This window comes from Phyllostomus hastatus, unplaced genomic scaffold (assembly GCF_019186645.2).
Source record: "Phyllostomus hastatus isolate PE091 unplaced genomic scaffold, TTU_PhHast_1.1 phas_contig_210, whole genome shotgun sequence".
In the NCBI taxonomy this organism is placed as follows: domain Eukaryota; kingdom Metazoa; phylum Chordata; class Mammalia; order Chiroptera; family Phyllostomidae; genus Phyllostomus; species Phyllostomus hastatus.
Genome location: NW_025333737.1, coordinates 2,373,538 through 2,387,686, shown reverse-complemented (window position 1 = coordinate 2,387,686; position 14,149 = coordinate 2,373,538). Strand labels below are relative to the sequence as shown.

Genomic DNA, 14,149 nt, shown 5'->3' with positions numbered 1-14,149 from the left:
CTCAGTTAATGTCTCGATTTGATCACTATCAGTTTCAGCTGGTCTACCTGACTATGTAACATCATCCAGAGAGAAATCTTCAGCGTGAAAATTCGCAAACCACTTTTGACACGTTCGATCAGTCACAGCATCTTCTCCATATACTGCACAAATCTTTCTTTTTGCATTTCAGTTGCATTTTTACCTTTCTTGAAATAATTAAGCATAATACGCTGAAAATGTTGTGTATTTTCTTCCATCTTTAATATTAAAACGGCAACACAAAAAATCACCAATTTTGATTTTTTTAATGCATGTTGATATGACAGCTGCCATAATGCAACCTAACAAAATTGTTTCTAATGAAGTTAAAGATAGCTACACGTTACCAGAGCTGTCCTACAGAAAATACCATATGAATTTCTTGGCCAACCCAATAGTACCCTTGTCACTGTCCCTAACCCACTTGCTTATATTATAGCAGTTATCACTATCCGACATTATATTACATACTTAGTCATTTATTGATCTATATTTAGTTTCTCCCACTGAAGCATAGGTTTGAGAGAGCAGAGAGTTTACCTGCATCCCCGTGCCGAGGACCATGGTTGGCATGCAGTGGGTCTTAATGAAGAGTTATTGACTCAATGAATGACTTGCTTTATATTAAGGTCATAAGTCCCTTGGACTGTGACCTAGTTCTCTTTTCCATCATCCTGGAAGGAGGGATTATTTCTTTTCTCCAGGATTAATGTGTTGTTGTTGCTTGAATTGCTGAAAGGTTAGAAAGAAAAATGTATGTAGTAAAAGAAATAGTGTGTTGTGTCTTCCTGCACAAAGAGTCTTGGTTCATTTCTATGCAACTTGGGCTTAATGCAATATAACCAAGTTTTATTACAGGGTGTGTGGGGGAGATCCCTAGTTGAAGAGGAGTGGTGTAGGAAACACGGTCAGATCATAGAGTCCTTGTGGAGCATTTCAAGTAAAGAGTTCTTAGCTTGAGCCAGATAAAGTATGGCTCCCAGTGGTTAGAAACACAGGACCTAGCATTTAGCCACAGTTTAAATCTGACTCCACCACCCATTTGCTGGCATGAACTTAATTTATTATTTTATTGTTATTTCCTGTTATTAAGACTCTTATTCTGATAACCTTATGTACAAATCTTTTAAATAAATTAGGGGTTTTAAATGAGATGAAAATTTACCAGAAAGGGAAAAAAGCCTTTGATAACTTGCAGAACAGTGGACAGTTTGATTTCATTGCAGTAAAAGAAAAATGCAAATACATACAAATGCATGAAGAAAAATATGGAAAAATAGGGTTGTTAAAATGATCTTGAGGTAACAAAAATGTGAAGATTTGGGATTTTTGGTTTGGATTTTTCATAATTTTTCTTTTTGTGTTTTTTAAAATTTGCGTGCTATGAATATACTGCTTTTGTAATAATAAAAGTTTGTTTTGAAGTACATGAAATACAAAAATAAAACAAATGAATGGCATATTATTAAAAGTGTCATTTTAAGTAGCTGTTTATTTACATCCTTAAAGTAAAACACCATTCACGTGGTGGTTTTGTTTGGCAGGTGCCACCATGTCGGCATTGGTCCTGACAGCTTGCATCATTTGGTGCATCTGCTCAATCAAGTCTAACAGACACAAGGATGGCTTTCATCGGCTCAGGCAGCATCACGATGAGTATGAAGATGAAATTCGCATGATGGCAACTGGCTCCAAGAAGTCCCTCTTAAGCCATGAGTTCCAGGATGAAACGGACACTGAGGAGGAGACATTATATTCTAGCAAACATTGAAATACACACCTTGCATATCTCCCAGCATAAGAACCAAGCAAAACTATAGTTCCTCTTGGGAGACACTGCATTAAGAAGAGAGACTATCTTGCTTCTTCAAAGAGCTTTGGGAAGTTAACTTGCTAAATTTGTATTCTCTGTGAATTTGGCTGGCAGTTTTGAACTTCCCCTCCTTAAATTTTTTTCTTTTTTTAATCTGCTTTCTATTTATGCAGCAGAGATGGGACAGCCACTTTGTATTTCTTTTTAATTTAAGATGAGCTGTTTGGAGCTTATGTTTTAACTGCATAAAGCCAACTAGTGGATGTTATATTTTGCACATCAGGTGTTTCCTAGTGGCTTTAGCTTTTTTTTCTTCCTTTATTTTAAATGGCCAAAAGAATCCAGAAACATTAAGGCAGGGACAGCAGTCAGAATCTGACATAAAGCTTTAAAACTCAAGGTTTTCTTAACCTACTGAGGAGTACTTTTCTCTAGTTATTAAATAGCTGGAGTTTCTCTTATTATTCAGGGTTAGTGGAGGCTGAATTAATTTTTAAACATACAACATTAAGAAATTAATAAATGGGCTTCCGCATTCGCTTTCTACCTGTTCTAAGGCTAGATCAGAACTGGTGGCCTGTGCTCTCAGCAGGATTTCACTACCTCTCGTGTAAGATTTAGCAAAGTTTTAAGATCCCCATTTTAAGGGAGAACTTACTGACTTTGTTGTAAAAGATCTAAATGTCCGTTTGAATGGAGTTAAGAGGGAGATCTAGCAAAAGCTAAAACTCATGTTGCCTATCTTTTAACTTCGTAAAACCCATAGGTGCTGCTGCTTTTATCTGTGAAACACTAGTTATTCTAGGAATGCTTAATTCTTTAATATTCCCTAAATTTGAACCCTTTTCTATGTTGTACATTGTGGTTTTCAGATTATCCAGCAATCTACAAGATCTGAATTCTACTGAAAATATCTAGAAGTGTGAAAGAAACCTACTTAGCACATTCTTAACCTACATTTGAATACAAACACTTATGCTCCAGCCCAAACCTAGGCCCTGTTGTAGTATACTGTTACTGAAATAGCTTGGCCAGTTTAATTCACATACACCTCTGTAAGTGATTGGGTTCTTTGTCCTAATGTTTCATTTGACAGTCTCTTTTTCTATCAACCAATTTTGTTAAAAGTTCAATTGAAAGCATTTAAATATGGCTCTTTCCATTAAAAAAAGTTATGAACTGCTGTGTGATGTAACACTGTGGGGAGAAAAGTATCATTTTCACTGCCAGTTGGGTTATTCCAAGGACCTGAAAGATCTGAATTTTATGGTGTCTGTAAGATGCTATTCAGTGGAAATGATGCTTTTTTGTAAGTATGAGTCTTACCAATGCTAATGGTGTAATATCTTTGAATGTTTTAATGGCCAAGTTGCTGCTGAACTTGTACTGAATCAGGGGATCAAAAAACTTGCTCTCATCTTTTCAAATCGTGTTCTATACCCACTAATGTATCAGTCACCTCAAAGTCTTCATGTGGAGTGGTTTACCACCCACGTAAGTTATTCAAGTGAGTTTTGTGAGGAATGCACCCAAAATAGTTTTATAGAATGAGATCTGGTTCAGCAGGAATAATGAAGTCATTACATTTATTAATGAGCATCTGTGATAAATTTGGGATGTTCAAGGTAAAGCAATTCTGGTATTAATCCTGTTATTAACAACTCTAAATTTTGAGCCCTTGCTACCCCGTTTTTACCCTACCACATAGCATAGAACAGATTTTGTGGGGTGCTAATATTTAATAAAATGTATATGATTGAATTTCTTTACATTTTCCTTAAGAGGATGATGTGGTGGTATTGCTCTTTTCAGCTTTATTTTTAAGAATGAAAACTCAGAAAACCAACAAAGGGCCTATGACTGACCAGCTCTTCTTCAGACATTGCAAGAAGAAATTAAAGTTGATGTGACAGCCTTTACTTACTTAGGTCTTCACTGGAGGATGCCTTTTAAATTCATTTCTCTCCTGAATTAAACATGTTTTTAACTGTACATCACAGTGGCTTGAGTCCATGCCTTTTAAGCATGTGTAAAATTTTTTTAGAAATGAATGTACATTTCTTTTTCTAATTTTTCCTGGAAAAAAACACCAAATTCCACTATAAATCTTTAATCTTGAATGAATTTCTAAATAATGAATTGTTCTGGAGAACAAGGCCTCTGCGCCTGTGTTAACTATTAACATGAATGTACAGGATCATGACTACTAAGACTGTGTTCTCTGCCTTGCTTTGTCTTTCGTTTGTGGATCTAACCTAATATTAGACCACGTTAACTGCTTAAGGCACTGAAGCCATATGGGATGGGGAATGCATTTTTTTCAGTGTTTCTCATAGAGACTTTCCCTTTGGAGTTATGAAGGCAAGTAAGTATCACAGTATTATGAAATTTGACCAAACCTGAGTTGTGCCTTTCTTTACTTACAAGGCATGTTTTTGTGTCCTGATGATCAGTTTGTAAACCTTCCCTCCCAGCTCCTTAATAAAAGCGAAGTGATTGAGTAGGTCCTGTTCAAAGTGTCTGCCTGTGTACACGTACTTGTACTGATTATGCAGTTCAATAGGATGAACTTAAGCTACTTTCAAGAGGAAAAACCCTTTGGTTTTGATGTATTTGCTGAATGTTTAGATGGTGATTGGGATCCCATCCAGTTAAGGAATGCTTGCAGTTTTCGATGGAGGAAATTTGCCTTGGGATTTTGTCATCCTTCATAAAGGAAGCAAGCGGGCCCAGTGTGATTGATTGGTTTACCTTTGGTCACTCACCTGAATGGGATTTGCTGAATTAATGAATTTCGAACTTAAAACGAATTACGAGTTGACAAATAAAGAAAAGCTAGTGCTAATGCCTGAGCTTACTGTGTTTCTGAGCTAACACCAGGTTACTCAGTAGCCATGACCTGTTCCTCCATTTTCATTTATTCTCAGCAGTAAATAGTTTTATCTTCTTGTTGCCAAAAATGCGCTTGTGCCAGGTTTTGTCCCTGCTGTATGAAAAGCTTCTTAAGCTGTAAATGCTGTACCTAGTGCCCTGTGTTATGGTTCCCTGGTGGAATTATTTTAAACAGAAGCAACTTTGTTGTTATTACAAAAAGAATTCCACTGTTTGATCTTCAGTGATTTTCTATATAGCAGCTTTTTGATAACTCTCTGGGTTTTTGATTTATTTCAATTAAAGCAGATTTTTTGGGTGGGGGAGATTAGGGCCCTTGACTAACATCAACTGTGCTGGGATTTATAATTCATGAAGAAGTATCTCCTAGCACCCATTTCCCCTGTGTGTTCGCAATGGTTAATACTCCCCTTGACTTTCAGAATATTGTTCTAGTTGATTTTGACTTGACAATATATTATGAAATTTGAAAGTAGGCTTCCATTTTGAGACCATTGGACATAAATTATGTAATATGTGTGATTATGACTTTTATAAATAGCGTACCATGAGTGTGCTAGGTACATTCTATGCTGGCAATGCTACAGATTTTACGGAGGTATGACATAATGGTATTTTTTATTATGCTCAGATTAAAAATTAGTTTTTCACCTCTCCATTTTTTTTTCAGAGTGACCTTCCCCAGCTCCAGAAAAATCTATAGCTATTTATACGAGGTGCCTAACACTCATTCATCTCAAGTGCTTCAGTCTTTGGTTTATTTCATGCACTGTGCCTTCAAAATGAAATTTTTAAAAGGGACTTTAAACAAAGTTGAATCATAGTTTTAAAAAGTCAATCTGTGTAATTTATGTGAAATCTAACTGTAATGAGGTCCTTTCTGTTTTTTATATGTAAACAGATCTACTAATCCTGTATAAAAGTTATTTTATGATGTTTGTCTTTCTTTGTGTTTTGTCTCATAATCTCATCTCAAAAGCAATAGATCAGGAAAAGTTATTGTTCCAGTTTGAAACTTTACATTTAGCTTTTCTACCTGTACCAGGAGAAAAACAGCACCAGGCTAGGAATACAGAGTGTTACCTGTAGAGTGTGTCTGTCTCAAACTGACTCAAAGAAAACTGTTTCTGAAATAATTACATCATATAGCCACATTTCTTTCTGTTTGTAGCTCAGCTGGACTGATATATGTCTGATCATTCCATAATGAATATCACAAAACTGGTCACTGAAAGGTTTATGTACCCATTTTAAACTTGCTTATTGAATATTTGATCATTTTTATAGATGAGCTAAGTTAGAATTTGTCTTGGCATTTTTTGGCATAGTGGAGATGAATTCATTTTGCAATAATTTGTCAAAACCGCTGTCCTAATAAGAATTGGGAACACAAAGTTATGTAAGAAGCCTGGGCTCTGCTGACAAGGAACCCATAGTCCAGACCAGAGAAACAGAAACAAATGGAAGTCGGCTGTATTTCTATAGTGACTGGTTCCTCTAAAAAGAAAGTCTGCCCTAGAGGAAATACAGCACATAGATTTGAGCATGAATTTTGGAGCTGAACCAATCTATGATTGATTCTTGGCTCAGTTAGGAGTTAAAGCTATTGTATAGGTCTTCCAACTTACTCTGTCTGCAGTAGAATGCCTATGACTCTATGGTATTTAGTGCATACCTCAGATAAATACATTATTATTTATGACCCATAATTTAAAAGCAATCAGCATATAAAGCCCAATTTTAACTTTAATATAATTTCCACCTTACATTAATCAGTAGAATGTTAAAGCTTTTTCTTTTTCTTTTGGCATTTTAGCTAGAGTTAAATGTAATCCTATTCCCTACTACTGTGGAAAGAAATGGAGACAGGCAAGCAAGAACTGGAGTACAAAGGTGTTCAAGCATGTAGAAAGTAAAAGCAAGTAGAAAGATTTTAAATAAAACATGTACAAAGAGATTGCAAATTAAATAGAAATTGTCATGGGTTATATTCCGTGATTGTCACTGAGGTTGAGCCAAAGTGAAGGGGTCATGGAGAATGTCTAGATTGCTAGGTCTGCACCACTGCTAATTCTGAGTTAACCCAACATTTATTATTATTGTCACTTACGTGTTGTATGGTTTCTAGCAGAGTGTTTCAGAATCAAACCGGCTTTTGATTTTGTGCTGGAAAGATGTTAGGTGCCTAGAGAATTGATAGGGAATGGGATAGATGGGGAGTGGACTGATAATGGTAATGGAATTGGACAGTTGCTAGATTTTTAAAAAATAATTATGAAATAGTTTTTGATTTACAAAAAAGTTACAAAGATAATGGAGTTTTTATTTGAAGAATGTGGTGTTGAGAAGGCAAAAGAGGAAGGATTGTATGTACAGTTTTCTATTCAGGAGAACTGGAATGGAACATGTTTGAAAGGAACTGGGGGTAGGAAGTTTGTCTAGAACTGAGCCAGGCATGCATAGCCTAGGTGGTCCAGGAGTCAAGCCACATGATCCTACTTCTAGGGGACTGAGTTAAACTCGGATCCTCAGTGGAAGGTATCTCCATCCTAGATTTGGAGAACTCACAATTTTTCAAGGGTAATTACCAAATACAAAGATAACCAAGCTGGTAGAGAAAATACGACATCACCAATGAGAAAGCAAAAAAATTCTACACCAGTTTTAGATGCCGACATTGTGAAACAACTGTAAAACAAATATATTTACTGTTTTCGGAGAAAAGATAAGCCTGAGACTATCACAGAAAACTATAAAATAATAGAGCTTTTAGAAATGAAAGTACAGAAACCGAATTTAAGTGGATTGTTGTAATAGTGGATTGGGCACAGAAGCAGTGAACCAGGTGGACAGATCCATAGAAAATTTTATGCAGCACAAAGACTAAAAGGTGGAAAATATGAAGGAGAGAGTAAAAGTATGGATTTAACATAAGACTAATACATGTTTGATAATAGTTAATACAAACTCAGTTCATCCAAACAATAAAACATAAACATCCACACTTAGACCCATCAGTGAAACTGCTGAGCACTAAAGACAAAGAAAAAAAAGTAAAGTAGTGAGAGAGAAAAGAATTTAAGTTCAAAGAATTAGCCATTACAATATAAGAGATCAGACTCACTCCCAACAATGGAAACTAGAGCACAGTGAAATCATACTTCAAAAGTGCTGGGAAACATTCTATGACTTCCAATACAATTCTACATTGAACATATTTTGCAAGAATGGAGGTGAACTTCCAGGTAGCTGGAAACAGTGTGGCAACCTAAGTTACCTGTCTCCCAATATGTCTTTGCAAAATAATGCTAAAAACAAGAAAGGAAAGGTATATCCAGAAATCCCACTCACCATAACTTGAAGTAAGAGAATTCTGAAATGTCAACCTGATTAAATAAAATGAGAAAAATCCCCGAATCTGCTTGTTCTCTCATGCCTGCTCCAGCCCCCTTCCAATGCGAAGCTTTGTGGAGGGAAGGCGAGCAGAGGTAAACTGCAAGACAGACAGAAGAGGGACGCCAGAGAAAGGGGCTAAAGTTGGCTTAAAACTCCATCTTACGTCAGAATGGTCTAAAAGTCGCATCCATGCAGATCAGAGCACAAAGCTCTGGGAACCTCAAAGTGAGGACAATTTAAAGAGGCAGGCATGACTTAAGAGGGCAGCCTTTGAAACAGCTTCTAGTGAAGGAAAACACTGAAAAAGAATGGAGAAGCACCCTTTGACTATTAGGTGATAAAAGAGAAAAGAAGAAAAGACATTTTAGAGTCATGCAAGATAAAAGAGATCTGCATAATTAGAGCACTTAAAATTCCTCCCTACCATCAAAACAAACAAAAACCCCACTCGAGCACCTCAACTTGGCTATGTTGACAGAAGAGATCGCAGCCACAAACCCTGAAAGTAGAAATAAAATAAGGAAGAAACAAATTTTATATTAGTGGGAGATATGATTGTGTATGTGAAAAATACAAAATAACCTACAGGTGAATTAGAAATAAGATAATTTAGTTCTACTTCCAGTTATGAGTGGATTGGATTGAAACAGAAATCTTCCCTTAAGAACAAGTAGAAAAACTGGATTTAAAAAAAAAAAAAAAGACTTCTGGCAAGATGGAGGCATAGGTGGATGCATTGTACCTCCACGCACAACCAAGATTAGAACAACAACAATTTAGAGGCAGAATAACACTCAGAACTGACAGAAAATTTATCTGAATGGAAGTCGGACAGCCAAGAAGTTGAAGTAGACCCATTTATGCAGACCGGTAGGAGAAGCGGAGACGAGCAGCCAGGCTCGGTGGCGCAGCATGCGCAGAGAGCAGGGTGAATCGGGTGCATAAGGCAACCAGGAGCGTGTAAGGCATCTGGGGCGCGCAAGATCGAGCGGGTGGACCCTGAGCACGCAAGTGGCAGCTGGCGGACCCAGTGAGGCGGCGATTGTGGACCAGGGCAGAGTGTGCAACCCAGGATCCCAGAGAAGGGACTGAGGTCCCAGGAGAACGGAGCTACCTCATTGTTCCCTCCTGCCCCTGCCCCCACCCCCACATACAACATCACAATCTAGCGACTGGGGTGCCCAGCCCCGGTGAACACCTAAGGCTCCGCCCCTCACCGTAACACAAGCGACCACACACCAAAAAAAAAAAAAAGGAGAGAGAGAGACACGTGTCTCCAACAGAAGAAGAGATCAATGCCCCAGGACTCATCCTTTTGAGTGACCAAGAGATAGCCAATCTATCAGATGCACAGTTCAAAACACTGGTGATCAGGAAGCTCACAGAATTGGTTCATTTTGGGCGCAAATTACATGAAAAAATGCAGGTTACCATAAAAGAGATGAAGGAAGATGCACGGAGAACCAATAGTGATGGGAAGGAAACTGGCACTCAAAACAATAGAGTGGACCAGAAGGAAGAAAAAACAACCAAACAGGAAAGAATGGAGAAATAAGAATTCAAAAAAATGAGAAGCTTAGGAACCTCCAGGACATCTTTAAACATTCCAACATCCAAATTATAGGGGTACCAGAAGGGGAAAAGGAAAAGCAACAGATTGAACACGTATTTGAACAAATAATAAAGGAGAACTTCCCCATTCTGGCAAAGGAAATAGACTTCCAGGAAATCCAGGAAGCTCAGAGAGCCCCAAAGAAGTTGGACCCAAGGAGGAACACACCAAGGCACATCATAATTACATTAGCCAAGGTAAAAATGAAGGAGAGAATCCTAGAAGCAGCAAGAGATAAGGGGACAGTCACCTACAAAGGAGTTCCCATCAGACTGTCAGCTGATTTCTCAAAAGAGACCTTACAAGCAAGAAGGGGCTGGAAAGAAGTATTCCAAGTCATGAAAGACAAGGACCTATATCCCAGATTACTCTATCCAGCAAAGCTTTCATTTAGAATGGAAGGCAGATACAGTGCTTCTCAGATAAGGTCAAGTTAAAGGAATTCATCATCACCAAGCCCTTATTTTATGAAATGTGAAAGGGACTTATCTAAGAAAAGAAGATAAAGAAAAAACATGTATAGTAAAATGACAGCAAACTCACAATTATTAACAACCACACCTAAAGCAAAACCAAAAGAAACTAAGCAAACAACTAGATCAGGAACAGAACTACAGAAATGGAGACCACATGGAGGGTTAGCAACAGGGGAGTGGGAGGAGGAGGAGGGGGAAAAGGTACAGAGAATAAGTAGCAGAGATTGTAGGTTGAAAATAGATAGGGGGGAGGGTAAGAATAGTATGGGAAATGTAGAAACTAAAGAACTTATAAGTATGACACATGGACATGACTAAAGGGGGGGATATGGGTGGGAGAGGGTGTACAGGGTGGAGAGGAGTGAAGGGGGGAAAATGGGACAACTGTAATAGCATAATCAATAAAATATATTTTTTAAAAAAACAAGGATTGGGGATCTACTAAGATAATAAGGTATAATAGAGTCCAGATCCTAGAGCCAAGGGAGTTCAGGGGTGAATATAATAGTAAAGTTTTCGTTTTGAGGCATTTGTGGATTCATAAGAGGTGACAGAGAGACCTAGCAGCAGAGTGGCTAGGCAAGAGGCAGCAAAGCCAAGCAGAAGCTTCAGGCGGTATCAGTGAGTCGGGGGAAATTGAATTCAGCACCTAACAAGGAAGAGGGCACTGGTCAACACTTTCAGTTAGGACACTTAAGTGACTATACATTTGAAATAAGGGCTCATCAGAAACAGACTAATTTGTACAAAAATACAATTCCACTTAGCCTTAGTCCCACCCCATACTGAAGTAAGCTGACGTGCGCCTACCTGAACTGCCTGCAAGAAGTAGCAGTGAACTGGAGGAAGGTATCATATGAAGCCTCAAATAAGTGCTACAAATTTTAACCTATAATGTACAGCATCCAATCAAAAGTTACTCTTGTTTTCAAAAGGCAGGGTCAGATAATGAAAGAACAAGAAAAAGAAACAGGAACAGTCCCATGGGAGTTACAGATTTTTCAGTTATTGGTTAGAAACTTTAATGGTGATGAACAAATTCAAGAAAGTAGAAGACAAGATGAAGAATTTAGCAGAGAATTAAAATCTATTAAAAATTAAATGGCAGTTTTTGATTCTGGACAAAAGGGAGTACATGTATTTCTGTTCCTTCTACTAAGCACAGCAGAAGACATGTATTATATATAAAACAATAAGACTCAGAATGGTGGAGAGAAGAAGGCAGAACAGCTAGGGACCTCAGGATCCAAGAAATGACACAGTGGTGAGTTCCGTAGGTTGTCTTTTTGCCTCATATATCCCATAATGGGCACTAGAGAAGCTGGCAACCCAGAAATGTCAAAGTGTGCAGATTGAAAAAAAAAGCCCAAAGAAAAGACTTCCCTGGCCAAAGAAGCAGAAAAGGGGCAGCCTACCACAACAGAATACTTTTAGACAATTGCACTACTCCAGCCAAATTCTCAGTGAATAAAACAAAACTGAGGCCAGCAAAACCGCTGCCAGCAAAGGATGAGTGGGGGCGTACACTCCAGGCTCACCTGGCTGTAATGGAGGCACTCCTTCCCACCTCCTGGGTCAGGTGTCAAAGAAGGCCAAGTGAGGAGCCAGGACTTCCACCATTGCATAGGGGTAACGAGGCCTCCTGCTATGGTGTCAGTGGAGGCCATGTGGGGAGCAGTAACAAGGCACCCCTACTCCTGAAATATCAAGAGGCCAAGGAAAAGCCTGAACTTCCACCCCTACCTGATAGTAACAAGGCAGTTTCCCATCTCCCCTACCAGCACACTATCAGAGAAGTCCTGTCTAAATGGAGATTTAAATACTATCCAGAGATCTGACCTAAAATATCCAGGATACAATTTTTAAAATCATTCATTAAACCAAGAACCCAGAAAATTTCAACTTGAGTGGAAACAGACAACAGATGCCAACATCAAGATGACACAGACCACCCTGGCTGGTGTGGCTCAGCGAATTGAGTGCCAGCCTGTAAACCACAGGGTCGCTGGTTCAATTCCCAGTCAGGGCACATGCCTGGCTTGTGGACCCAGGTCCCTGGATGGGGGTGCATGAGAGGCAAGCACACATTATGTCTCTCCCTCCCTTTGTCCCTCCCTTCCCCTTTCTCTAAAAATAAATAAATAAAATCTTTTAAAAAAGAGAGACAAAACTGTGGAAATTACCCAATCTGAACAAGAGAAAATAGGAAAAAATTAGTAGAGCCACAGGGATGTGTAAGACTTTAACAAATGATCTAGCATTTATGATATTGGAGTCCCAGGAGAAAAGGGAAAGAATATAGGGTGGGATAAGTATTAGAAGAAATAATGGCTGAAAATTTCCCAAATTTGGCAAAACATAAATCTAAGATTCAAGAAGCTGAACAAACCCCAAAGAGGATAAAACCAAACAAATCTACCCTAAGACACATCATAATCAACCTTCTGAAAACAAGAAAAAGTTTTGAAAGCAGTGAAAAAGGAAAGATGCCTTAGTTATGGTAGTAGAACAACTCAAAAAGCCAATTTCTTAGCCAGAAACTGTAGAGGCCAAGAGGAATTGTCACATTTGTCAAGTGCTGAAAAAAGAAGTTGTCAACCCCAGATTCTATATCCAGCAACAGTATCTTTCAGGAATGATGGGAAAATCAAGACATTCTCAGATGAAGGAAAACTAATAGAAATTGTCTCCAGCTGACCTAGTCTTTAAAAAAGGGCTAAAGGAAGTTCTTGAAACAGAAAGAAGAAATTTTGGAACATCAGGAAGACAGAAAGAAAAAGAGTAATACATGGGTAAAACAGTTGGCTTTTTTTGAATTCTATAAATTATATTTGACAGTTGAAACAAAAATTATAACACCTAATGTACTTTTCAATGAATGTAGTGGATTTATTAAAGACAATTATAGATGGGAGTGGGTAAAAGGACAAATGTGATTTAAATACCTTTATCGGAGGTAAAGTTTCTACATTTCGCTGAAACTGGTAAAACGCAGACACAAGTAGACTGTGCTAATTTATGTATCTAAAAGGGTGGGTCTGGACAGCAGATTTTAACAGGTTGTGAGTCTGGATGAGGCACATGGAAGCAGTTAGAACATACTTTCTAGATTTGGTGGCTGGAGAGGAAAGCTGGGCCTCTACCAGCTCTCTGCCGATAGGCGACCACTGGAGAAGAGCACGTAAGTCAGATCCTGGGATAATGGGCCGCAGGCGCAGGTTGGATGAAGAGTTGACCTTGGGAAGAAAAGAGCCTCTGGCTCTGAGAACAGGGCAAGAGGCTGCTACTGAAGCTACACTTCGCGAGACGGTGTGGGCAACAGGGATTCGTGTCCTAGGATGACTTTCTTCTCAACCAGATAGGCTCTGCTGAGAGAGGGGAATAAGCCGAGCTCAGGGAGATGATGCAATGTTACGATGATGACCATTTGGAGAGCGGAGAACGGACACAAGAACCAGAAAGACAAGGAGTGTCCGGCGCCAAGTCTGAGTCAGCCACGCTACTCAAAAGCTGGGAAATGATAAATACACCACCAGGTGGCAGTGTCTGTGGAAGTTCATGTATCCCATCGGCCCTGGCGCCAGGGCGGAAGAAGGCACGGGGGTGACACTCTGGCTTCAGCGCCTCTACTCTCCTATCCCGACTGACGTTGGACAACAAAGATGGCGGCAGGAACCAGCAATTACTGGGAAGGTAAGGGCTAGGCCTTCGAGCAGGTCTCGCTCAGGGGCTGATGAGGACGGGTCTTGAGCGAGGTAGCAGAGGAAAGAGCTTGGACTCCGGAGCGTCCGAGCCGAAGAGCAGGGCTCTCTAGTGGGAGCCACGGGGCCTGGGGGCGGAGAAGACCGACCGGTTTGGGGCAGGGGGCTGACTTGGGAGGCAGCGGGACCTGGGGCAGGGGTTGGACAGCGAGGGCTGAGCAGGGATGGAAAGGAAGAC

The 14,149-nt window shown here is 39.3% G+C and overlaps 2 protein-coding genes across 3 annotated transcripts in view; both read left to right on the top strand.

Moving 5' to 3' along the window:
• CPD (carboxypeptidase D) overlaps positions 1-5,660 on the top strand; it is a 65,247-nt gene extending 59,587 nt beyond the window's left edge. The window contains exon 21 of the mRNA XM_045835870.1: positions 1,566-5,660. Within this exon, the coding sequence (XP_045691826.1) occupies positions 1,566-1,792 (227 nt within the window). The 3' untranslated portion in view covers positions 1,793-5,660. The remainder of the gene's footprint in view (positions 1-1,565) is intronic.
• Positions 5,661-13,795: 8,135 nt separating this feature from the next.
• GOSR1 (golgi SNAP receptor complex member 1) overlaps positions 13,796-14,149 on the top strand; it is a 39,154-nt gene continuing 38,800 nt past the window's right edge. For both annotated transcript variants that reach the window (XM_045837083.1, XM_045837082.1), the window contains exon 1: positions 13,796-13,903. In XM_045837083.1, the coding sequence (XP_045693039.1) occupies positions 13,873-13,903 (31 nt within the window). In that variant the 5' untranslated portion in view covers positions 13,796-13,872. The remainder of the gene's footprint in view (positions 13,904-14,149) is intronic.